Source organism: Rhinichthys klamathensis, unplaced genomic scaffold, assembly GCF_029890125.1.
Source record: "Rhinichthys klamathensis goyatoka isolate OS25496 unplaced genomic scaffold, OSU_Roscu_1.1 h1tg000064l_1, whole genome shotgun sequence".
In the NCBI taxonomy this organism is placed as follows: domain Eukaryota; kingdom Metazoa; phylum Chordata; class Actinopteri; order Cypriniformes; family Leuciscidae; genus Rhinichthys; species Rhinichthys klamathensis.
The window spans coordinates 5,543,830-5,571,684 of record NW_026606607.1 but is presented as its reverse complement, the minus strand read 5'-3'; the positions used below and the strand labels follow the sequence as shown (position 1 = coordinate 5,571,684).

At 38.2% G+C, this 27,855-nt stretch overlaps 1 protein-coding gene across 6 annotated transcripts in view; it reads left to right on the top strand.

The window, feature by feature from the left end:
- The window catches only part of pfkpa (phosphofructokinase, platelet a), a 305,449-nt gene that overhangs the window by 29,236 nt on the left and 248,358 nt on the right, over positions 1-27,855 (top strand). For 2 of the 6 annotated variants that reach the window (XM_056249924.1, XM_056249925.1), the window contains exons 14-22: positions 158-228; positions 346-433; positions 4,782-4,934; positions 5,926-6,090; positions 6,298-6,359; positions 8,182-8,293; positions 9,191-9,290; positions 10,631-10,736; positions 10,830-11,458. In XM_056249924.1, coding sequence (XP_056105899.1) covers positions 158-228; positions 346-433; positions 4,782-4,934; positions 5,926-6,090; positions 6,298-6,359; positions 8,182-8,293; positions 9,191-9,290; positions 10,631-10,736; positions 10,830-10,986 — 1,014 coding nt within the window. In that variant the 3' untranslated portion in view covers positions 10,987-11,458. Of the gene's footprint in view, positions 1-157; positions 229-345; positions 434-1,236; positions 1,390-4,781; positions 4,935-5,925; positions 6,091-6,297; positions 6,360-8,181; positions 8,294-9,190; positions 9,291-10,630; positions 10,737-10,829; positions 11,459-27,855 lie in introns of those variants that run through there. The other 4 variants (XM_056249927.1, XM_056249926.1, XM_056249930.1 and 1 more) reach the window with 3 other exon arrangements.

The following is a 27,855-nucleotide window of genomic DNA, read 5'->3' as shown; positions in this document are numbered from 1 at the left end:
CATTTTGCACCAGTTGAAGACGAGCTGTTTGCGTTTTCGAGATACCGCAGTAAAGTGAATTGCAGTAATCTACACGTGTGGTGATAAAAGCATTAATGTACCCTTATATGAAAATGTTGGTCCAACACATTTGATCCACTCTGCTCTCTTTTCTCAGATAAAAGAGGTCAAATGGGCAGATGTTGGTGGATGGACGGGCCAGGGTGGATCCCTCCTGGGAACTAAACGGTATTTATCCCATATACAAAGTTGATATTGCCTGCAGATTTCAGTAATACAGTCGATTTTGAATGTAATGTGCTGTGTTGTGCTAAGTGCTTCTCTACAATGTTTTCACATTTCCAGAACGCTTCCTGCAAAGTACATTGAAAAAATAGCAGAACAGATGCGGAAGTATAACATCAATGCATTGTTAGTGATCGGAGGATTTGAGGTATGTTTTCCAGCCTGGACTTTAGTCATTTCAATAAATGATTCAAAAAATTAATGTGCTTTGCTGTTAATATTTTGTATAATTATTATAAGGTAGATTTTACATTTATTTTTGTATTTTATATTAATTATTGAAAATATAGTCACATAAATAGTATTAATTTATTAGCAATAAAACCTTTATATTTTTAATATTTATTTTAAATTTAAATAATTTTTATATTTATGATATACATATATATAAATTAACTTTTAATTCTCAATTTAAAAAGTCCATGACTAAGTTTTGTTAAGTTGCCTGCCCTCTTCATCATGTTTTCCTATGTAGCATCACCTAAAGCTTACTCTTCTTTTCATAATGAACATCCAAAATCATTCAAGAATGAGGTGATAATCACCTTCTTAGCAGGAGCTGGTTATCTTTCAGCTGTTGGAAATGTAACGTTCACACAGCTGAGGTGACAAATGACGCCATTAAAGACTGAACAATAACCTTCGATTGCAGAACAGCTCACCTGCTTTTCCAAAGTCATTTCATGCTGCTGAGTTCAGGCTCATCTTCTCTCTTTCTATACAGAGATCATCAGGATGTGTGTATGTATTTTAAACAAGTGTTTCTATCTGAAGTGTGTGTATGGAGTGGATCCTCCGTCTCATGCTCTCCGTCGTGATGGCCATGGCTTTCCACTCGGTTCCTTCCCAATCTTGCCTCGTCTTTCTCTCTCATTCTTTGTCTGTCCCCTCATTCCATCCCCATTCCCAGCACCGGTAGCGGTTCACTAAATCCCCGGATCTGCCCTGCAGGCCTACCTGGGGATCATGGAGTTGTTAGCAGCCCGCGGGATTTATGAGGAGTTGTGTGTGCCAATGGTCATGGTGCCGGCCACCGTCTCCAACAATGTGCCCGGCTCAGACCTCAGCATTGGCGCAGACACGGCTCTGAACGCTATCACTGATGTAAGTGAGGCTGGGGGACGCCACCCACCAGCCAATCACATCAGAGGCTCTGTCTTCTCTTTACAAGCCAATCAGGCTCCGCCTTATGTTTATCAGCCAATCACATCAGCCCAGGCTAGAAGTAGCAGGTCTTTCCCTAACCTAAAGGTGCGGTCACATTTACCGCCAGGAATTCTACCTGTTTATCTCTTGTCCAACAGAAAGCTGCTTGGTTTGAAAGTGACTTCTGCGTGAGATATGCTTCATGCATCACATCACGATATTTTCCCAAAATGTTGCTATTGTGACCACAACTTTAGGAAGCTCCCTAGTTTCAAAACAGGATTGTGTATGAAGGCACCTCCTAAGGGAACTGGTTTCATACAGGCGTCCAAAGCACGGTACTGGCATGTCTAATAATCTAAAATAATGAATTCATGTGAGCTTTAGAAAATTTAATGACTGCAGTGCTCATTTGTGAGTATAAATGAGTCATACATTTAGAAAATTTGACATTTATAAACTAAGGAAAATATCTATGCTGCCTCAAAGCAACCACATTAAGATATCTTAGTAGACAGGAAGGATGTTGCAAAATTAATGATTTCATTCATTACTTTATATGCGAGGCAAAATTAAACTAAGCTAGTTACTGATCAGCTAGCTAATGACAGACAATTCACAACAGAAGGATGAATATCACAAAGAAATGTCATATTTTAGCTTAATTTTCATTACGGCAAATAATAACCCTTATCGATTTGGGGGTGAAAGATGACCTGGATGTTTTTTGTGAGATTTATCCCGAAACATTTCTACACTAACCCTCAATGTTTTGGCTGATAAACGCAAAGGCGAGTCATTAGCTAACAGGTAAGTGGCGATGACATGATGGCGGCATGTTTTGAGCTCTGCTTTTTTTGTGGTTGTCATGTGACTGAGCCTGTGCTGTGCTATGATCACACTGCATTAAGCCGTCATAACAGATCGCTGAACTGGAATCTGTCTGCATAGTTTCATAGTTAAAGGTTTAAATGAACACAAGCCTTAGAAAAGCACAGGCCGCTGCAAACTAACTTTTTTCATATAAGAAATAGTTCAGCTTAAAATGATTTGTCATTTAATCACCCTCTTGTCCATACAAACTCCACTTTCTCTTGTCTGTGTAACTCAAATGCAAAGGTATTTTAAAGATATATTGGATTTTACCGTGTTCTTTTTCACACAAACACACACACACACAAAATTGAATGGAATTGAAATCAAGTTCGAAAAATGACAGCAAAAAAAAAGCACCATAAAAGTAATCTTTGTGACTTATGGCTCTGCACAAGAATTGACAAAGAACATTATACTTGCACAAGAAATGACAAAGAACATTATACTTTTGAACTAATAATCCCGCACATGACAAGTAAAAAATATCGGTAACACATTACAATAAAGTCCATTAGTTAACATTAGTTAATGTATTAACTAATATGAACTAACCATGAGCAATACATTTGTTACTGTATTTGTTAATCTTCGTTGATGTTAGTTAATAAAAATAAAGCTGTTCATTGTTTGTTCATGTTAGTTCACAGCGCATTAACTAATGTTAACAAGATTTGAATAAAGTATTAGTAAATATTGAAATTAACATTTACAAAGATTATTAAATGCTGTATAAGTGCTGTTCATTATTAGTTCATGCTAACTAATGTAGTAAACTAATGAACCTTTAAAGTGTTACCAAAATATCCCGGCCACTAATTAAGAATTTGTTCCCTTGAACAGTGCTGGGGAAATTTACTTTTAAAAGTAATACATTACTGGTCATGAACTAACTGCAGTTTCCTGGGGTGCACATCTAATGTTAGTATGATTTTTTTCATCAAAAATTGTCATAATTTAGAAATAAAAGGCATTTTTGCTGCCCTGATTTGAACCCTCTGATTGAAGGGGCGTGTCTGCTGTGGGACACGCCCACTGCTGTGATTGGCTAACATATTTTGCATATGAAATAAGTATTACATGGGGAACTCCCTCGAAAACTTTTAGCACGTTTTTACTATTACAGCTCTCAAGATTAACTAATCGAGGAGAGTGTTGGTTATAGCATTATATTTAGATCTATAGCATTATATTTAGATCGTGGCATGAAAGTTGCAGTGATGAGCATGTAGCCAATTGTTGAGCGCATGAATGCAGTGATCTCGTCTTTGCAACTCGACTTCTGCACACTGACGAATGCTTTCATCATAACCAACAGTACAAAGACAATATAAATAAGAGATGTGTTGATTTATAACCAAAGAGTATAGATTAAAGGGTCTTTATATTAACGGGAGTTTTGGCGAGTGTCCAGAACTCAGTCATTGATAAACTCGCGCTGTGTGATTGACAGCTCCAGCGATTGTAAAAGGGAGCGTTCTTTGATCGCTCTCTATATATAATTTAATCACAGTTTAAATAGCAGATTATTTTCATCCTACTAAGAGAAACAATGTGAAGTTGACCATTTAGTCATTGGTTTGATTTACTGACACATAGACAAAGAACATCTAACTGTACATGAATTATTTCATATCAGAAATCACTGGTCACAGATCAGGCATTATAATTAAAACTGTTCCTTACATGTTGTGGCAATACTGTCAATATCATAAAAGTCTGTTTCCAAACCTGCGCCGAAATTGCCACTGATTTACCAAAGAATCCACTGTGAAATGTGCTGAATGCAAATAACTAATGCTCAACTGAGACATTCACATGAGACATTAATTTAACCATGTGTTATTGGCGTCAAACCTTGTGTTATACGTTTTGGCATACCATGTTTGAAGATTTTCAGCAAGTTTTGGCTTAAATTTGTTAAAAAATTAAAGTTATTGCATGACTTCAGAAGATTTGGAATACAGTGCACAATTCATAAATCAAAAACCACAATAATGAATAGCAAAATAGCAATAATGGCATGAGGGTGAGTAAATGATGACAGAATTTTCATTTTTGAGTGAACTATCCCTTAAATATACTGATACTTTTGTATGGAAATATATGTAAGAAAGAAGACCAGTCGCAAATATGCAGATGTAGCGAAGGCATCATTACTGTACATTTTGAATGTTGATGTGTGGACTGGATCATATTGCTGCTTCTACTACAGTATGTTCAGAATACCTGCCGTCCCGCTTCAGTGTCTTGCCACATGACTACCCTGTGTGCATGTGAGTGCAAAAGTCGATCCCATCCCATCTGTACCCCCTTCCTCTTCCCTTCAACTCCCAAACGGAAGCCACGGCGGCCATCACACGGTGGGTGTCCGATCTACAGGGTCCGCTCCTGCACCAGTACTCCCTCTGCTGGTCTAACGTGTGCATTGTCCTGTCCCCTGTGGTCCCCTGCTGTGTTGTGCTGACCTGCCAAAGGCATTAGAGTGTCTGCTGCAGCTGAATGAGGCTCGGTCCCACTATGAGGAGTTTTGCATCCCGCTCTGTATGCTGCCTGCAACCATTAGTAACAATGTCCCCGGCACTGACCTTAGTATCGGGGCAGATACGGCCCTCAATGCCATTGTGGAGGTAAGAAAAAAATAAACTCATTCCTGTCTGCAAAGGGGACATTCTTAGGAAGCATTACTGCAACCCTGTCACATTACTTTTGGAGTTTATATAATTATAATTTCAAAAGAAAACTGTACCAAGCCTGTTAGCATTCACATTTTGGGGTTGGAATTGCTAAATGTCTACTAATGGTGTTAGCTTGCAAATATCACAATACTTACAGTCAGTATATATATTCCCATAACTAGAGTTGGCCTGAACAAGCCAAAAGAAGATTGAAATACTGATACACACTCATCTTTGAGTCATGTAAAAAAAAAAAAAACAGATTTCTCAGGTAATTATATTGTCAGCAAATACATTATACTGTTTTATAGAGTTATTACTATTATTATTATTATTACAAGTAAAAAAATATATATTCTACTGATAAACATAGGGGCATGCAAATTGGCTGATTTACAGTAAGAATACAAGTTATTTTGCATTACACAATAAACAAGGCTAAAGTATATTGTGACTGATTTAATAATAGCGCTAGTAAATGGAAACACACACAAAGCACACATGGAGTTTCCTAAGAATGACTCAGTAATAAAAGAATTCAGTCAGTTTAAACAGCATTATTTTTTGGAATAACAAATTGTATGGTATATACATTTTAGTGTGAGGGGTGTTATTGTGCATCATAAATTGTATTTTATTAGGAAGGTGCTTCATTATGTCATGTACAGTAAGTGCTCTTAAGCTCCTAAAAGCCCATTCAGTGTAGTTTGTCTTCCCAAAAGCTTAGACCTTGGCTTAGATTTACATGAAAAGTAAATATTATGTCTCTAAACTGATTTTTGATCGTGATAGTTACTAAGGAAAGGCATTTTAAGGTATGGTTTTAGACAAGTTGTTGCATGGCATGCCATGTATCTGGAATGACAGTGATTCAGCAGGCTTTAGCAATATTTGAAGCATTACTCTACAAGAAACAACATGACTACATGTGTGTGTTTGCCAGACATGTGACCGTATCAAGCAGTCCGCCAGCGGGACGAAGCACCGTGTGTTCATCATCGAGACGATGGGGGGGTACTGTGGTTACCTGGCCAGTGTTGGTGGTCTAGCGGCTGGAGCAGACGCTGCGTACATCTATGAGGAACCGTTTGACATCAGAGACCTACAGGTTACCAGCACACACACACGGTTAAACCGCTAGTGTCATAGTAATAAAATAAATGATGTAACATGATTCATAGATCATCACACATACAGTATGGTTATATAAACTTTGACTTAGTGCCAAGTTTAGTGCACTTATTAAACAGTTAACATGAGTGCCATGATGCCATCTGTTGGTGAAATGAAGGAACTGTTTTTCTCTTTACTTCAGTCGAATGTAGAGCACTTGACAGAGAAAATGAAGACCAGCATTCAGAGAGGACTAATCCTGAGGTATCTATCTATCTATCTATCTATCTATCTATCTATCTATCTATCTATCTATCTATCTATCTATCTATCTATCTATCTATCTATCTATCTATCTATCTATCTATCTATCTATCTATCTATCTATCTATCTATCTATCTATTCATTCTAGTGAAAAAACTATACCAAAATGTATTTAAAATACATTTACTTCATACTATGTATAGTACAAATCCATTAATATATTTACTGACATACTGCTTGAGACTTACTGATATAAAAATTTGAATTCAACTTTTTTTGGAGTACCTCTTTATTTCACAATGCACATTTCTTAATATTAAGTCTAAAATGTGTTTTAATACCATTATTTATGGAAGCTTGTTTCCGCCACTGAATAAAAAAATAATAATAATAGCGACTTTTTATCTCACAATTGCGAGATATGAAGTCGGAATTCTGAGAAATAAAGTTGCAATTCTGAGATATAAAGTCGCAATTGCGAGAAAAAAAAGACAGAATTGCTTTTTATCTCACAATTCTGACTTTTTATCTCACAATTGCGAGTTTACATCTCGCAATTCTGACTTTATAACACATAATTGCGAGTTTTATATCTCAAAATTCTGACATCTTTTCTCAGAACTGTGAGATATAAACTGCGAGCAATTGCGAGTTATCAGGCCAATTCAAAGGGGGAAAAGAATAGTTAATATCCTTCAGAATAGTTTATATCTCACAATTCTGACTTTACAACACGCAATTGCGACTTTATATCAATCAATTTTGACTTTATAACCTGCAATTGCGACTTTATATGACGCAATTCTGACTTTATAACCTGCAATTGCGACTTTATATCAATAAATTCTGACTTTATATCTCGCAATTCTGACTTTATATCTCGCAATTCTGACTTTACAACACGCAATTGCGACTTTATATCAATCAATTTTGACTTTATAACCTGCAATTGCGACTTTATATCAATAAATTCTGACTTTATATCACGCAATTCTGACTTTATATCACGCAATTCTGACTTTATATCACGCAATTCTGACTTTATATCACGCAATTCTGACTTTATATCACGCAATTCTAACTTTATATCACGCAATTCTGACTTTATATCACGCAATTCTGACTTTATATCTCGCAATTGTGAGAAAAAAGTCAGAATTGTGAGATAAAAAGTCGCAATTACCTTTTTTATTTTTCATTCTGTGGCGGAAACAAGCTTCCATAATTATTAGTAAGGATAGTATGATCTTTGTATAATACCAGTCTTTAAATGTAAGATATTTAAAGTTGACCTAAAGTATAGTTGCAATAGTTCCACTTTAGCATAATCATATATATTAAAGTATATCTTTAGTTGGGCCTCAGCACTATTTCTGGATAACTTTAAGTACAATAAGTTCAAAATTTGTTGTTCCAATTTAGTTTACCAAAAGTACAATTGCAGGGTATTTATATTAAGTATATAATATATACATGTATTTGTAGTATACTTAGCATAAAATAAATGCATTTCAAATATATTTTAGTATATTTATTTTTCACTAGATTATCTATCTATCTATCTATCTAATCATCCATCCATCCACCAGTTTCTCTGTCTATGTATCTATCTGGATGTGTGTGTGTCTTTCTGTATATCATGCATGTTTAGCATGCATCAGGACATGTTTCATCTCTTCTCAGCTCAGATGAGCGTATTTTGGGTCAGTGTGATTGAGATGTGTGAGCAGAGCCTCAGGCGTCCTGTCAGTCACAACACACACTCCTCACTCAGCCGGTGTGTGTGTGTGTGTGTGTGTGTGTGTGCTTGTGTTCATGCAGGAATGAGAACAGTAATGAAAACTACACCACAGACTTCATCTATCAGCTCTATTCTGAGGAGGGCAGGGGAGTGTTTGACTGCAGGAAGAATGTTCTGGGTCACATGCAGCAGGTACTGCACATAAATCACAAATCAAAGAACACAGTGGCCAACAGGAACCAGTTAACTCCAGTCTAATGAATCAATATTCTGGAGCAGACATACGGTTTCTTTTGCCTGCTAATTCAAGTGAACGAGCAAGAGTATTACTGTGCGTTCACGGCGCGGCGCGTCTTGGAAGGTGAGAGCGGCGAGGAGAGTTGAAGTCAGGTCAACTTTATGCTAATAAGCAATTGACGCGGTTCGGCGGCAACCAATCGGAATGTAGAAGTGCTCCGTTTGAGAGAATTCCAGAGAACGCAGTCCTGTAAACTTTGGTTCCGACCACATTAGTTCCCAAGCAAAATAAATTTGATAAGAAGGCGCGCAACACTATTTATAGGCAAGGTTTTCTTGCTAGAACACTTTTTCAGCAGGAATGCAAATTATAATAGCACTTAACCATGAACACAAAAGCCACACCACACAAATGGCTTTTAATTTGTTTATTTCATTAGCAAACATGTCACTATAATTGTTAAGTTCTTTCCATCGATTAATTTTCTGCAAAAATAACGATCGACACGCTTGTTTGCGTTGCGGCCCCTTTAAATACAGTTTTAAAAAAGACCACGCATTCGATCTACGTCAGAGCATCAACGAATCTTTCCACGGCATCGCTAGCAGGGCGGCGGTGTGAACGTATACGGTCATGATTGCTTAATACAAGGACAGCTTTAATCTATAAACAGAAAGAGTTTTGACACAAACCGTTTAGATCATACTTGTGCTGGAGAACTTTATACAGCAAGCATGCTTCTGTGTGCATGGAATACCTGGCCTATAGGATACATTAGTTTATATTTAATATACAATACTATTTATATACAATATAAATAAATTAATGTGTGTATATTTATTTTTCACTAGGGTGGTGCTCCTTCTCCATTTGACCGTAACTTTGGGACCAAAATCGCTGCTAAGGCCATGCAGTGGATCACCAAGAAACTGAACGAAAGCTACAGACAAGGTAGAAATGACAACAGTTATGAGTCATGTGGATAATGAAGCGGTTTCACCTGTCTGTAGAACTCAATCACCACTTGTCCTTCTTGTTGACCCGTGCTGTTGTACACAAGGCACTCAGTGACCGTCAGTGTAATCATGACTGCACACATACGCCACAGATGAGGCATATAGTTATTAAACATAGTCCTTGACCTTCATTTACTTGATTTTGAAATAATACTGTAGAGTCGCTGCATTTTTTTCAGCTAGTTTTGTGTGTGTGTGTTTGTGTGTGTGTTTACTTCTTTTGCTGTGCCTGTGGATGAATAAAGATGAAGGTAAACATTTGAATTTTATTCAGTCTTATTTGGTGACCTCAGTGAAAGAATGTCCTTCAGGGTATTAGTGTATTATCGTGGTGCAGCTATAGTGTACTTGTAAATATTAACTCTAAAGTTATATTCAAGTCTATATGGAAGCTTGTTTCGCCACGGAATACAAAAAAGTAAAAGATAATTGTGACTTTTTAATTTCACAATTCTAACTTTTTTCTGAGTTTAAATCTCGCAATTCTCACTTTTTTTCTTGCAAGTGCAAGTTTATATCTCACAATTCTGATGTTTTCCCAGAATGTTTAAATATAAACTCGCAGTAGCAAGAAAAAGTCAAATATGTGACAGAATTAACTTACGAGTTAACTTACAATTACGAGTTTATATTTCACAATTCTGAGGAAAATGTAAAAAAAAATTTTTTATTTTTTTTAAAAGTCAGAATTCTTAGATAAAAACTCACAATTACCTTTTTTTTTTTTTTTTTTTTTTTGTGGCAGAAACAAGCTTCCATAGGTTTACACATTTTATTTGTATTTTTTTGTGGATTTGTAATATATTTCCATTTATAGATACATTTTATTTATTTAATTTTGTTTTATTGCAAATAGACCAGGTAATTATTGTGAATGTTTGAATATAAATCATGCATTTATTTGTTATTTATTGATATAATGTAGTTATTCTCATATGCAAACTGTGACACCATATCAGAATCTTTTTAACTCTTTCCCTGCCAGCGTTTTATTTATTTAAGTTTGCCAGTCAGCGCCAACATTTTTGAGCATTTTCACAAAACTTTCATGGCCCCCAGAATATTTAGTTGTATGAAAATCTGAATATCCAGAGATTCTGTACTATTTCAGAAGGTGTGTAATAGCGCCCCCTACCGTATAACAGTGAAAACAAGGATTTGCGGAAAATTCCGTCAACGGCAGGGACCGAGTTAACTCTTCTCATTAGACTGTGAAGCATTTCTGCAGGAAGAGTGATTTTGTAAGCGCGTGTTAAACGTGTGTGTGTCCCGCAGGGAGAGTGTTTGCTAACACAGAGGACTCGGCCTGTTTGCTGGGCATGCGGCGTCGCGCTATGGTTTTCCAGCCTGTGGTTCAGCTGAAAGATGAGACTGACTTTGTGTATGTTCACACCACAGTTCTTCCATAAACCTGATAATTCAAATTTTTTTTTTTTTTATGAATAATATCTGACCCTCTGTTCTGTGTGTTCAGTCACAGAATCCCTAAGGAACAGTGGTGGCTGAAGTTACGTCCACTCATGAAGATCCTAGCCAAGTACAAGACCAGCTACGACGTGTCAGACTCGGGACAGCTGGAACACGTGGCCCTGAACCGACCCAGAGAGTCTGAGGCCACGGCTGCCATTTAAACTCATCCAAATATCGGCGGCGTTCAAAGGTCACGCTTCAGACGGGCCTGTCTGTCCCGCGAGCGCTGTCGCCGACGCTTCTGTTCTCCGGGCCCGCTTTTTTTTTTTGTCATCGCTGTGTTGGAAAAATGTCACCCTTTGTTATTTTACAGAAATCAGTGTTAATCGTAGGAGAGTGTAAGACGCTGTGCGGTTTGGTTTGACTGTGTTATGCCCTCTCTCTCTCCTGTCGCTGTGCTCCGAGCGACGCACTCGCTGTCACCCCGCCATGTCTGCAATAGTGTTACGCTTCAAAGCACATTTCTCTCTCTGAAGTTCTCAGAAAGAAGGAAAAATCCCACTTTCCGGTGTCAAGCGCTGTATGCGGCGAGGTCCACATTGCTAGAGCACCGTTTGATGTTTGAATGTATTGCATCAAGTGTTAACATTTGCCTGACCAATAAAGACCACAATCACAAAGTGTGAAAATCAATGTCTGCTGTTTAATTTTACACATTAACATACTTACCATGAACATATGCAACACTGGTTTTTTTTTTTTTCTTGCATCATGTGCCATTGAGTACCATGTAATGAATACTGTGTAGAGTAGTGATGGGTCGGTCGGTTCATTTTGAACAAATCTTTAATATGACTCGAGTTGTCTCAGAGAGTGATTCGTTCATTTTGTGTTGACCGCACAACATCCTATAGGTTCTGTACTGGAAACAGAATGATTAGTTCTTCTTTTGTCAGGTGACATGATGTGACAGCGCTGGACACATAAATGAGAACTATTAATTCCCAAACTTTATTATAAACAAGCGCTTAGTCAGTTTTTTTAACAGGTAGGCCTACGTTCTGCGTTGTTGGTCTTAAATTATAGCTTTTTTATTTATTTTTTTTCAATTTATAATTGTTTAGAATTTCTGTCATGATGGTCATTTTCCACATGAATGTGGTACTAAAGAGTTGGTAATGCTTTAAACTGTATCTATGATGGGGAAAATCACTTTAATAAAGATATTTATTTATAGGTCATAGGCCTATAGCCTAATAACAACATACAGTTAGCCTCGTGACATACAACCGAAAAGACTCAAACCCGAAGACTCGCGAGATGAACTAATCAATTCTGTATCCGGTACCGACTGCATTTCTTATTCTAAATGTGATGATGTGTTTGGGGAATTTGGCTATTGACGTAACATTTTAAATACATTCTGCTGAAATGAACGAAATGACTTGAAAAAGGATTTGTTAATTTTGATGAACGAGATTCAAAGATCCGAGTCAGTAAAATGATCCGAACTTCCCACTATAGTGTAGAGCTGCACGGTTAATTATTTAAAGATGGCGATCTCGATTCAAACACTCACACGATCTCATTGCTAAATGACAACGATTCGCCTGTGTGTCTATGCTTTAATTAACAATAGGCTTTATGCCGAGCGTCACGTGACCAAACCGGAAAACAGGTCTCATTGCATCCGCTTGTCAGAGAAAGTGTTAACGGCCGTAAGAACTAACTACAATATCTATGGATTTTTAAGGTAATCAGCTAACCTACTAAGTTCACTTTGTTATAGGTGTTTTATGCTATTTAAATATCTAAACGTTAGTTTGAAGAAGAAAAATTAAAAAAACTTTTAAATATCAATCTGCACATGCGAGGGACATTGGTTATGCTCATTTTTGCTTGCTCCTTTTAAGTTATCTTGAGTAAAACCGCAAAAAAATTCATGAAGCACATACAAAAGACCTGAATCGGAAGCGATGTGATCTGTTTTCCGGCTTGGTCACGTGACGCTCGGCATGAAGCCTATTGTATCAATTACGTCGTTATGCCACCAGTGGGGGCGAAAAGTGACTGTTAAAAAATGTATTTTTCATGAATCATTCATTCAAGAGATTTGTTCAAAAACGTTGATTCATCCCGTAATGGAACAAGTGAAGTATTTATGAGAGTCATTAAATCATTCATTCAAAAAAAAAAAAAAATTCAGATGAATTAAACATTTCAGACTGCAGCAAATAACATACATCAGAACCTCTAGTAAAAGTATTTATTTTGTTTAGTTGGGAGAACAGTTGTTCAGTTGTTCATCTCTGTTTCAAACTAGAAAATCGTAATTCTCAATTTAACTAGAATTGTTCTGTGGTATAATGTGGTACAGTAGTGGTATACAAATACCATGGTATAGTAATGGGGGGTTTCAAACATTGCTTCATGAAACGTATACGTATCAAACTCCAAAGTCATGGGATTTCAGTAAACGAGGTTTCATTACATTTCTACACTGATTCGAAACATCTCAAAATGTCAATGGTTCTCCGCTAGGGGGCGATGATCACTGAGAACCCATGAACCAGCGTCGATATGGTTTTTACTTGAGCTCGGCTTAGGTTTATACATTTGTTAACATTATAATGACATATTTGTCAAATAAAAAGAAAGAGTTGTTGTTAGCCTCTTATTAGCCTGATTAACCGATTTAATAAAACAACACATACAGACACTTCGATATTTAAGATGATTTGTTAATTGCACGTTGATTACACATTCAATAACATTTGCAGTTGGTTTGTAAAAAGTGTTTTATGCCTGTTTGGGTTTTGAGTTCTGAGTTTAGTTGCATTTACAGCGTTTTGACCAGCATGTGGCGGTCCAAGTGCTTCCAAACAGTGGATCATTTTGCGACGCATTTGATTCAAAGTTTTGAAAGCTTCGTTTCTCCCATCACTACCATGGCATTTGAAAATGGCAATATTTCTGTACAATGGTACGATGCTGAAAGAAAATTCACAGGGGCTTGGGGCAAAATTGACTACATTAAAATGTCGAGGCTGCTCTCACTGGGGCTCTCTCTCCTTTTTTTCTTCGCACTCTGAAAGAAAGTGACCTTCAATGGCCAGTTTCCCACAATATAGCCAATTATTACTGATATAGCTATAATGGCATCATCAAACGAGGAATACGAGACAAACCTACGAGTCAGTTCTTCAACATTTGTGCTGGAGACATAACACAGCTCCTCACTGCCCAAGCTGTATGGCAGGTTTACACACACACACACACACACACACACACACACACACACACACACACACACACACACACACACACACACACACACACACACACACACATAAAGTCTGTAGTATTTCTTTAGAGGACTGGCATTTCACTTCGCTTGGCGTTCCTCTAATGGCTTCCTATAGCTTCTTAATTGCCAACTCATCGGCCTTGAGTGTGGCATAATGGACCAAGTTGTCAATGTCTCTTGCTAAGCCCTTAAAGGGGTCTTATAATGGCACATGCACTTTTACAAGTTGATTGTACTGAAATGTGTGTTGGCAGTGCCTGTACACAAACATCATATAATGATAAAAATCCATCCAGTGTTTTTGTTTTAATCTCCTTATATGTTTTCCCCTGCCTCAAATCAAGCCGTTCGACCGTGTGACGTCACACGCTCGGAAGCCCCTCCCACGATTGTTGATTGACAGGAACATTTAAACACAGACCCGCCCTCGCTCATGAGCGAGCTGTCAATCATAGTCTGCGCGGACCGGCTCGGTCATTGTTGATATGCTGGAGCACTGTCTATGAGCAGAATGGCGTCTAAGCGATTGTGGTGTTCTGTTCTTGGGTGTAATAACGAACACAGTCATTTTAATGTTCCTAAATCCGAACCGCTGAAGATGCAGTGGCTGAGTTTGTTTTCGAAGGGAATATTCCCCACGAGCAACGTCAATGCTCTCATGTTTGCGCGAATCATTTCTCACCAGACTGCTTTATAAACGAGGGTCAGTATAAAGCTGGATTTGCTAAAGCCTGGTTCACACGGCAGGATAATTAGGCCGATTTTAGCCCCGATTTACCCCTTCCGACAATCTTAAGGATGCTCCAATTATCGTAAATAATCTGATCAGATATTCCTGCCGTGTGTGGTGTGTTAAGACTGCTCTCGTCTGCCCGGAAGGACGTCGGGACCGCTCCGATCTCAAATCGGGGATATCCAACATGTTGGATTTTTTTGGCCCGATTTCTCCTCGTGTGTGGTGTCTCCCGGGGACAAACGAGCACGCAGCCTGTGGACTGTGGCGTGTAGCCAATCAGAAAGCGAGGTGACGAGGCGCAGAGGAAGCACCGGGAAACAAAATCAAAATAGTCCATGCTCGCATTGTCTCCACTTCTTTGACCATCGCCTTTTTTTTTGGTAACGTTTTTTTTTTTTTTTGGTTAATTTAATAATAATAATTCATTACATTTATATAGTGCTTTTCTAGGCACTCAAAGCGCTTCACATGGAAGGGGGAATCTCCTCAACCACCACCAATGTGCAGCATCCATTTAAAAACAAACTACACTGGTTGTTTACTCTGAAGTCACGTTTGATCTCGAGGGATTTTGCGAGTGTTTCCGTATGACCTGGGAATGCTAGGGAGTCAAATCGGTTCGTGCGTGATGTGTTGATTTTGCCGTGTGGCTGCGCACCACACACTGTACGACCAAAACTGTTAGACCCGTGATTTTTTATCGCCGTGTGTGGGGTCTCTCAGGTTTGGAAAATCGGCCGACAATTTTAAAATCGTTCCGTGTGAACCAGGCTTAAGAAGCTGCTCATGAAAAAAGGATCGGTACCAGATATTCGTGTTCCTGCTGAATCTCCAGACGAACGGAAGTGAGTGTAACGTTTTATTAAACTTTATATTAATATATTAATCTTTGCAAATCGCTAGCTGCACGCTTCACAATGAATGCGTCTAAGGTTTACACTCAGTCAGGGTACATTACGGCATGTTTTCTATGTATGACGTTCTCAATATAATTCATAATCCCACGTTTATACTGAACAACGCGTTATGGTTATTGTGTTGTTGTGTTACAAATGGTGTACGCACAGAACAGAGAGGCGGGGTGAGCAAAGCTCATTATCATTTAAAGTCATATGCACTGAAACGGCGTGCTGAAAACAGAGCTGTTTTTGACCAGGTAAAATAAGTGTTTTCTTACAATACTAATGAGAATTTTTAATTAAAGTATATTACAAACTTTTAATTTAGACCCTAAAGAATCATATTAGCTTGTACAAAAATGGCATTATATGACCCCTTTAATAATGATGTTACCAATTCCACTTTTCCTCACAGTGGAATCATGTTGGGCCCAAATGATGCGCATCGGCGTACACATGAGCTCTGAGGGCATTTTTCACAATAACCAATAGCTAATGTTACGTGATTTACATTAGATCAAATATTGTCAATAGTCTGTTTTTGCTGTATTTCTTCAATGAAAATAGTTCCAAACAAAACCACAGCAGAAGCTTTGTGTCTCTGAGCAACACAGACTGGTGTCTCATTACCGAATGAATCCACGTTTTTCTAATCTCATTATATTATTTATGCAATTCTAATCGCAGTGTTAATACATTCATGTCACCTCTGAGCTGCATTAAACATTGTGTGTAAAAACATCAAAATGCCACTTCAGATTGAGCGTCTGTGCTTCTGTTGACTGATTTCATTTCAGTAGTAACAGCATTTTAATTTCTTAAATAAATCAATAAAATAGAATAAAGCTCTCTGCTCGGTCTTATTATTTCGCCTATTTATTCAATTTAAGATTTTTTTTCATAAAATACGATGCATACATTTAATTAGGATGGATTTTGTTTTCTTATAATAGTAATAATTGCCTTAGGAAATCTAAATTAAGGGGCAAATATCGCCTCTTAATAGAAAAGGGAATTTCTCACTGGCTGAAAGCAAAAAAAAAAAAAAAAAAAAAACAGGTAACAATTTTGCCGTTTTGTAAGAAATGTTTACATTAAAATATTTTATCTGATAGAGCACTCATGCCTCTCAGTGCTTCAGATCTTTGAAAAGTGACATCATTTCCTATATCTTACATAGTTGTGGGAGATAATTCCACCAATTTAAAGGCAAAGTACGGTAACAGAATTGAAGCAAAATTTATGGACACACATTTTTGAACAATTTAATTTAGAATTAGCAAAATGACTATTAAGGGCTTTTATAAATCAAAGAAATGAAATATTACCAAAAGAAAAGTAAAATAACATATTTTGATTATACGATACATGATGGAAAAATACACTGACTAATTCGGACAACAAGAAATCATGATTTTCAGCTATAAGGCACTTTTTACAAAGAAATATTATATTGTTATGGCCTGTAACATCTTGTGATCCATGACAATGAGTAACAAATTATTAAAAGTAATTAAAAATATAACCATTTTTTAAAAAGCAGAAAAATATTATGACTTTGGACACGTGCGTTGTGCCAGAGCCGCCGTTTTAAATATCGCCTCCATAAACAATCATTATTAGAAGTAACCATTCAAACCAATCCACATTCAGTTACTTAAAAGCGTCGTCAAACTTACTTGTGGACAAAAGTGAAGAGAAACTCAATTTTAGCTAAAATGTTGATTCAATCCAAATGATTCAAGTCTCAAACCATGTAGACTAAATGACAAGGCCATACAGTTGTCTTAAAAGAGTGGAGGATGGAGTTATAAGGACGGGTCAGTAAGCCTGCATGTTAGATGAAATAGGACTCATTCATGTATAAATATCTGTAATGTTTAATGAGTGCATGGTGATGCGGTTAAGTTATACGTCATTATATGTGTCAATTATTGTCAAAACTATTTTATATTGGGATGATTTGTTTAAGTGAACAATTACCGGCAAATACAGCCTATAAGAATCAACAAACCTGCTGGAATTATTTATTTTATCAATCATGGCGATAGTAGCTAGCTATTTATTGTTGTTTCCTCGACACTATCTGATCCCAAATTACTGTGGGAACTTTAATATACACTTTATTTTTACTGAAACATTCTAAACGCTGTTGTAACATGTGCTCTTAACAATGTTTACAGTATGTTTATTAATGAGTCAAATCCATTCTGTTCTCAAATCCATTGTGTAATAAAAAAGACATTTGATTTTGGGCCGGTGTCTTTTATTCAGTTAAATTACTGACTGCATTATCACATGAATCAGAACATTTTGAAACAAAACGATTTACATTCAAAATTCAGATTATGCAGAACGTATTATAAAGCCTATAAAAACTATAAAACTATTAAAATACTATTATATTATGCTATAGTGATGCGATTCTCTGTGCGTCCGGTAGGGGGCAGCAGTGCATCATCACACTAACTGAGCCGTGAGCACGTGTTCTGCAGCAGTCATGCTTCTGTCACACACACACACACACACACACACACCACTGCTTCAGATCCTGATCTTCATCATGGAGCATGTGTACTCATGACATGTGTGCAGGATTCGTTTGTAAAGACAGATCACATAATAAATGATTCAGAACTAATCTTGCTAAAAATCAAGTACAATACAATGACCGAAGTACCAAACTTTACCAATAAATCCAGTGCATGTTCAAAACACAAACTAAAGGTTAGGTAATTCATCACAAGTTTTTTATTTTCTTTAAGTGAGCATGGACGCATTTCATAGTCCTAGCCATACACACTCTCGCTTACACGTCCAAAAATTAGCAAATCCAATTATTTAAGTTGATTTAAGTATGCAAAGCCAGGCCTGTGGGGTCATACGCACATAGGTAATCAATAGCAATTACCATTTCATTTCTCCCTTGTTATTTCCTTCCGTCTTAAATCAGAATCTGATCTCATCTGACTGATTAAGCCTCGGTCCGTATCAAGCTCAGATGTGTGGAGTTGCCTGACTTTAACTTCATTTCATACAACATCACTCCTCTTAAACACAGCGCTCCAATTAAACTCAGGCCTGGATCATTCTAATGCCCTGGAAAATAGACCATTTCCATTAAAGAGACGCTTAATTCAGTCAATGTGGGGTCCCAGAATGCTTTGTGCTGCAGATTTCTGCCTTTGATTCCACACTTATATGGATTTCTGGAGAAAGATGTATGATCCCGAATGATATTCCTGTGCAGTAAATAGTGAACGCCCATAGTGGTAAAAATAGATTACTTGAAAGCTACTGCGATAACAATGGTAATGAGAGACAATAAATCTCGGTGTGTAATATTAGAAAAGCAATATTTCTCTTTCAGATAAATCATGTGTATGTGTGTGTGTGTGTGTGGGTGTGTGTGTGTGTGTGACATATGTGGAGGATGAATATTTATGAATGAATAAATCCATGAAGAAATAAACTGGCGTAATGTTCCAGCTTTTGCAGCTCGATAAAACGTGAATGATGAATGTGGGACTTTTTGAAGCTTTTTTTGCAGGCAGATTGAACAAATCTCTGCTGTGCTGTACTGTATACTGTACAGTGTCTGACGCTGAATGTTTCATCGATTAAGGGCTGTGCGCTTCACTGCTTTCTCGTCTGTTATTGGAGATGGTATCAAGAGCCTTATTACTGATCTGCTTTCACATGCCTAAACAGAGAAGAAAAGGAACAATGCTTTTCATATTCATCAACTGGGATCAAATTGAAAGAATTTTTTTTTCTGCTGAGCCACTAGTTCAGGTTTTTATTTTTATTTATTTTTTATTTTTTCATGCCCTGGCATCATTTTTACTGGCCAAAATGAAATATTTTGCTATTTTATTAAGCAAGAGGAAGTAGGATTATTGACAGAGTAGCAAGATTTCTTTAAAAGGCAACAAATATAAAATCTTAAACAGATAGTTTACCCGAAAATTTTAATTCTTTCATCATTTACTCACCCTCAAGTTGTACCAAACCTGTATGAATTTATGTCTTCTGCTGAACACAAAAGAAGATATTTTGAAGAATATGAGTAACCAGACAGTTGAGTATGGAGGAAAAAAAAAAATACTATGGAAGTCAATGGGGTCCAACAACTGTTTAGTTACTCTTATTCTTCAAAATACCTTCTTTTGTGTTCAGCAGACGGTTTATGGTTTGAAACAACTTTAAAGTGAGTAAATTTTGACAGAAATTGTATTTTTGGGTGAACTATGATTATTTGCAATAATAGCCTTTAATTATTCTTAAACTCCAAACAGGACACTCAACGGTCATAAATCATCTGACTAACTCCAGGCCCTTATCCTTTATAGATATTGCTTTAACAGGCACTTTCAAAGGTTGATTCTACCAGTAAGGATTAACTGGACCGAGCAAACCAGACAAACTTTGATCTCTTGGGTCCGGTTGGGTAAGTGGTGGCTATAACTCTCTCGCACATTGAATATGAATTTTAATTTCAAATCCAGCAAGAACTGCGAGTTAGCGCAGAACGCAGGTGGGCAGCATTCATCAAAACTAGCGTTGTCTTCTGAACAATCACAGCTGCCGTTCGCCACATTGCTTTCCAAAACGAAACATCGATCACGACCACGGATACGCAGAGTTAGGAAAGAGCTCATCCCTCATGTGGCAGATAGCGAACTGATGGTTTGCTTAGATTCTCAAATTTTATTGTGGGACAAATGATAGCTCGCGAAACCAGACATTAATCACGACACCTTTAGCGACACTTTGCTGCTTCGCCGTTTCCCGCATGCTGACCGCTCCCCGTAGATTATAAAGCCGATCGGTGTTTACGCACAGCACGAGGCGGCGAACTGGTGTTGGCTCAGCACTGTTGGGAAGACTCATGATTTGATATATTAAACCTAATATCTCAGTGACATTTCTCAGGACAGATTTTCATCGGCAGAGTTTCATCTGCTCTTTTGGGTCCCGTTCTTGATAAATGACCCTGGACGTTAATTCTCTCCTCTCTGTCTTTCATCTTTGATGATTTTTCGGTGGCACACTGCGACCACACGGGGAAAAGAAACTTTGAGCGGTGAAAGGGAGAGGGCGAGAAAATGGACAACGCCATTAATGGAATTGACATTAATTTGACAGAGTGCTGGCTAACATATGAAGTCACTGGCAGTTCATAAGAATAATATTATGCATGCATTAGCATGCAAGGGCGAAGCTCGACAGGAACGCCTGGCATTCAGCGTGGCGGGTGAATAGAAAGCCATGCACCGATGCAGTTTAACCTGTCTTGTTTGTGCCACCCAGGTGCATGCGAGTGCAAGGCATTAAAGCATTACTTGAAAAACTTGGCTGCAAAACACTGTGAGTGGATTTATGACTTTCTCTGCGCACACACAATATAGGAGAGCGACGCATGGCTTATGTGCCCTTGAGAAAAGCAATTATGCGTGTGCATTCGCAACAACAAACAACTCCCACAGTGCATCCTGACTTGAAGCATGACCGTCCATGTAACAGCCAAAGGCCATTACCAATCCCCATTAACACTAATCAAAAACCACTTTACTTGATAAGAACCGAGGGGTCGCCTACTAGCGACCCGCCACATCTAACCCCAACTGTTATTGACGCACCCCAATCAAGGTACCAGTTAGGCTCATACGCTCGCCATCGATAAAAAGATGGTAAACTGGATTTCCAATTATTACTCTGAGGGGGAAAGAGTAAAAAAACGCCTTTCTGGATTCAGCTGTGGTTAGCCTTTGGGTTATCTGCCTGAGAGGGGATTTGACTGGTCTCCAAACAATATGGCTCCAGAGAGACTTCCCTGCTGCAGAATGTAATTATGCAGATGTAGTTAGAGTGAATGTGTGTGTGGAACCAATCACACACTTTGCTTTTAAGCTGGAACTCAACTCTAGTGAGTGTGGGACTTACAGGAAGCTTCACAGCTGGAGCCTACGGCAACAACGACACGGTTATGTCCGATTGTGGGGATGATCTAAGGTTTGCCCAGAATTTAAAGTCCTGTCATCGCTGACTCACCCTCATGTTTTGTTTGTTTTTTTCAAGCCTGTATGACTTTTTCTCTGTAGAACACAATTTTGACCAATGTTCAAGCTGCTCTTTTCCTTACAGTGGAAGTGAAAAGCCAGGATTGTGGCCATAAGAGCTCTAAAAATACAAAAGTACTTCTTTAAAATTGTCCATATGACACTTATATCCCAGTTTTCTGAAGACATACACTCGTTTTGTTTGTGGAAAAGATGGAAATTTTAGTTGCTGCTAAATATTTTACTTTCAAATTCTTTCAAATATGGCAGTGTTCTTTAAGTATTATTTATAAATCATCATTATTAATAGTTTGAATTAGCTATATATATATATATATATATATATATATATATATATTATTTTTAGTTGAAAGTGCATCTTTGCTGATTTTCAACCCACTTTGTATTGTTACAATGTCATTAGTATGTAAATAAACAATGTTTACTCTTTCTCCATGTTACCCGGACCGAGAAATTCCCATTTATTTATTATAGATTTGACAGCTCCAGGGCTTTGTGAAAACTACAAATTATACTTTCTGATTTTTTGCATCCCTGCCCAAAGACAGTCGGATCAACAAAGGGTTATTAAAGGGTTAGTTCACCCCAAAATGAAAATTCTGTCAGTAATTACTCACCCTCATGTTGTTCCAACCCCCGTAAATCTTCGGAACACAAATTAAGATATTTTTGATTAAATCTGAGAGCTGGATCACTCCTCCATGGGCTTCTTAAGATATCGAAACTGGCCGGCCCAGAAAAGTTATTAAAGACATTGTTAAAATAGTCTGAGTGACTACAGTGGCTCAATCTTAAGCTTATCAAGCGACGAGAATACTTTTTGAGCGCAAAAAACAAACAAAAATAACGACTTTATTTAACTATTCATTTCCTTCTCTGTTTGGCCGTGATATTTCACGTATTGTAACTATGCAAAGCTTCTAGGTTGTACGGCACACGCATCACACACATGACTAGCGTCGGCCAATAGTGAGCCTACGTGTGACGTACAATACACAGAAGCTTTGCGTAGTTTCACTACGTGAAATCTCACGGCCCACAGAGAAGGAAATGAATAGTTGAATAAAGTCGTTATTTTTGTTTGTTTTTTTGCGCACAAAAAGTATTCTCGTTGCTTGATAAACTTAAGATTGAGCCACTGCAGTCACTCGGACTATTTTAACGATGTCTTTAATAACTTTTGGGCCGGCCAGTTTCGATCCCTTAAGAAGCCTATGGAGGAGTGATCCAGCTCTCAGATTTAATCATGAACGAAAGTCTTACGGGGTTGGAACAACATGAGGGCGAGTAATTACTGACAGAATTTTCTTTTTTGGGGTGAACTAACCCTACAGAACAGTTATTGTAAGAGTAGGTTTATCACTGAAAATGTGTCTACTCTTTAAACAGCATTATGGTAAAACTATGGCAACAGCTTTCTTACCTGTACAAGACAGCGTTTTGCTTTGGGGGGTCAGGCGGAACTGACGGAATGGGAGTTTTTTTTCAGTTTTCCCCCCTCCGTTTGGCCTAAAACACTGTGTTCGTATTCATCCCATTTGAAATGTTGGCTGCACCCGAAAGCTTAAAAATGCTGCCTTCGGAGGATGCATTTCAAGGTAGGAAGGCACGTGCAAATCCAAAGTTTAGCTTCACTTCCGGCCTCCCGAGAACCTTCATCTAACTGATTTTTGAAGGCAGCATAGATGTATCCTAAGCCGTTATGCTGCCTCAGCAGCCCGTTCTCATCCCAAGGCGTCATCTAACTGACGCTTTTGACCATGCGTCAACATGCCGACGCACATGGTACCCCTTAAGCGTCAATATGAGACGCGCCTCCTAGTGGTCTAACCCTAACCCTACCCCAGACCTAAACCTACCCATAACGGAAGCGTCATCTAACTGACGCTAAAGGGTGCCATGTGCGTCGGATTTAGACGCATGGTCAAAAGCGTCAGTTAGGCCTCGTTTACACTGCAGGTCTTGATGCCCAATTCTGATTTGTTGCCTATATCTGATTTTTTTTACCATCTGTTTACACCTTCTTTAAATTGTGACCCATATCCGAGTTATGTGTTTACACTTGACTGAAACATTGCGCATGTTTAAAGGGGTCTTCTTGCTCAGATGGACGAACGCGCAGCGAGATCTCAGGACAGGTGGGAACATACAACACGATCTCGTAAAAATGAGTATCTATAGCACAAATTTTATTTCTCATGTCATTTATACGCCAAAAATAGTTTTTGCTTGCATATGATACGCACTGTAAACGTGCGTATTAAACGCCATAAAGTGCGTATCATGCACGCAAAAACTATTTTTGGCGTAAATGCCACATGAAAAAAAAATCGTGCAATAAACGCACTTTCATGAGATCGTGGCGGGCTTTAACGAGGAGCAGTGGGTCCGAAATTTTAGGATGAGCAAGCCAACCTTTGATATGTTGTGTCAACGTGTGTCCACATTCCTCTCCAACGACGACACAATGTTTCATCGGGCCATCCGTCCATCCGCAGATGCGCGTCGGGGTTTCTCTCGTCTTTAAACCGCGGAGACGCAGCCTAATGCCTCGGAAAATCCGATCTGCCTGTTTACATGACAGTCGCATTGGCACATATCCGATTTACATCTGATTTATTTCCACATATGAACGAGGCCTGAAACCGATCTCGAAATATCCGAATGCATGCGTTTTTTTCCTGTTTACACTGTCATAGAACACATCCGATCTGTGTCGCATACGAGTAAAAAATCGGAATTGGGTCACATTTCACTGACAGTGTAAACGAGGCCTTAGATGACGCCCGAGGATGAGCGTCTCATATTGACGCTTAAAGGGTAGCATGTGCGTCGGCATGTTGACGCATGGTCAAAAGTGTCAGTTAGATGACGCCTTGCTGTGTTGGCCTCAGAAGTCGTTTCGTGAAGTATCTTTGTGGGTAAACGCTGCCTGAGAAGTCATTGCCAGATTGGGCAGCGGGGCAACAAGTCAGCAGCCTAAGCTCTCGGAATTTCAAAATAAAAATGAATACGAATATAGACATAAAAAACTTATAGTAATTTAATTGTGTGTTTTTAAAAATGTTATAACTAAAATAAAATGAAAAATATGACAGTATCTTAATGGTACTAAAAAATAATACTGGACAGATCACACCATGTTTGTCACAAGACAGAGCAATTGACATCTTAATGTGCCAACATTTGAATGCATGCAGATTTAAATTAGTTTTGGAATGGCATTAGGGTGATTAAACTTAACTTAATTTTTTTTTTTTTGGTGAACATTTACTTTGATTCATTCCAGACATGTCTTTACTGAAATATCTTAAGGACTTTCAACTGAACCCCAGTTTTCATCCAAATTACCACCAGATATCAATATTTTTTGGTGCGTTTCTTTTTCAGCGTTGCATTGATCATTGGCCAAAATGGTGCTGCTTTAATCTACCGCCTCTATCCTAAATGAAATTACACATTCAAGGTTTGATACAAAGGCAGATGAAGGCATATTTGAACATTCAAAAGTGAGCATTCCCAAAATTAATTTCATCTCTAGGGTTCATGCATATTTAATAGAGAGTGCTAGAATATCACAGGGTAATACAATCCCAGCAAGTGGAGAGAGAGAGCAAGAGAAAAGAGAGAACTGCAGTTGTCACGAGCAATAACTCTCAGCGGTGCTGGGAAACAAAATAGGCAGGATGCTTTTGATGAAAGAGCCGAGAGTGTGGAGGCCCAGGTTAAATGCTGAGGAGACTGTGGGCTCCTACTCCACTGAGACCTTCACATACCGGGAGAAACACTGATAACTGACTGACAATAATGGACGAGCCCCATGGACACCATCCCTGGAGACCCACACGCGTCTTACTAACTCTAGTCACTGGATTCACAGTCGTGTGTTGTGATAAATGCCCACATGTGTCCATTATTACAAATCACACCTAGAAAAGATCATCTGATTAGGGGTAAATTTGAGTTTGTAGAAATACACCTGTGCTAGGTGATATAACTAAAATATGTTTAAGCCTTGCAACGATATTCAGTATAATTTCAATCTCAATATTTATTTGTTTCTATAAAATTAAATTAAATAGTTAAAGTCTAGTTTTAATTAAACGAACACAAAGAGGAATATTTAGTTTTCATTAAAATATAACAAATATATGGCTACATATATTTGAACTTAAACGTGTAAAAAAAATGTGAAAGTGGGATTTTCGTGAACATTTTCAAGTGAAGACAAAGAACACATGGTTCTGGTCTTATTGTGCATGATGTAAAGCGTGGTCAGCAGTCAGCACGCACAACGATACAAATAGACACTCTTTATTAATGATGCACAATACTCAGGGGATTACAGGAACAACATAGGAGAAACGCTAATGTAAATAATTAACGAGAACCGACAAGGGACTGAACATAACAGGGAGTATAAGGGTGCGTTTACACGACAACGATGTGCTTAAACCAGTATCCTGTAGGTTTTCCACGTACAGACGTACATTGTCAGAACAATCCCCATTCACATGGATTTGCAAAAATGAATAAAAACGTTGTATTCTGCTGCCAGGCCAATAGATGGCGATGAAACACTATATACGCATGTGCATGACGTCATTCTCTCCAGAGATTAGCGATTTTGCAGTTTACACAGAGATCGTTTTCAAAGGTTTGCGTTTTCAGGCTGGCAAAACGCCGTTGTCGTGTAAATGAACGGCCAAAACGCTTAGAAAGTTGTACGTTTTTAGTTGAAAACCGTGTTGTGTAAACAGCCACTAAATACGAGGCAAACATAATGAAAGACAGGTGTAAATCCTAAGTAACCATAGAAACAAACAAGCAAATAATCAGTTACCCAGGAAACCAAAACTAAACAAAGCAGGGAAACAGGAACTAAACGAAGCTAAACAGAATATCATAATAGTCCATAACCGTGACATATGATTCATCGATGCACATTATTCCAAAGAAAAATGAGTTTGTCAAATTATAACGTTCAATTAGAAAAACCTTAAATTATGGAAATCAACAGTGCTGCATATAATATTTCAGCCCGTTCTCATCCCAAGGCGTCATATACTGACGCTTTTGCCAAAGCATCTATATCCAACGCACATGGCACCCTTTAGCGTCAAAATGAGACCCAGATATATGGCGCCTCCTAGTGGTCTAATGCTGCGTTCACACCGGACGCGAATAGCGCGTCAAATTCGTGTCTACCGCGTCTAGTTTGACGCTTGACCACTTTGTGTTAATTCGTGTGTCAATGGCGAAATTGACGCGCGTAAAAACACAAGTTTGAAGCGAAATTTACGCGCGTCAGAGGCGAAATCCGGAGGCGAAAGTTTAGAAACCCGTTGGCGGCCATCTTTTTAGATGTTTATCGAGCATTAGCATTATTCGAGAGAGTCACCGCTCGTATATGCTCTGGAGAGCAGAAACAGCTGCGTAGGGGACATCGTCGCTGTACTCGGGTCCACCAGACCCTCCGGAGGGTTTCAGGAGTTTCACAATTTGCTCCAGGAGCTAGGTTTGGTGGACCTAACGGTGAGGACGCTGACGAGGACAGCATAGGCGGATAAGACCTCTGCCTCAAGTGGTCTATGCCTGTCGAGCCCGCGCTCTACAGCCTGGCGCGAGGTTCACCCCCGCCCGCACCCACCTAATCTGTCATTTATTTTTGTTTTGATAATAAATGGAGCCAGCCTCCAAAAGTGAAACCTGTCCTGCGATTAAAAAAAAAAAGTTTTTATACACTAAATTGTGTTTGTTGTCTTTACATTAGAATAATAATGTTTCATATAATCTAGAATAGATATGGAATAAATAGCTTTCAATACAAAATGAGTATCTCTCATATATTGAAATCGAGTTTTTATGTGAAAGATTTGCTTTGCACACCAAGCATTTTTGTCATATTACAAAATAATTTATTAAGGCCAAACATAAAATAACATTATAAACTGTCACTTCACCACATAACAGCAGCAAGCAGGCTCCTGATTGGTTAACGCGGCGTGAATTGACGCAGAAGTTCCGATTTTTCAACTCGGGCGGCAGACGCGAATTCGCGTTAA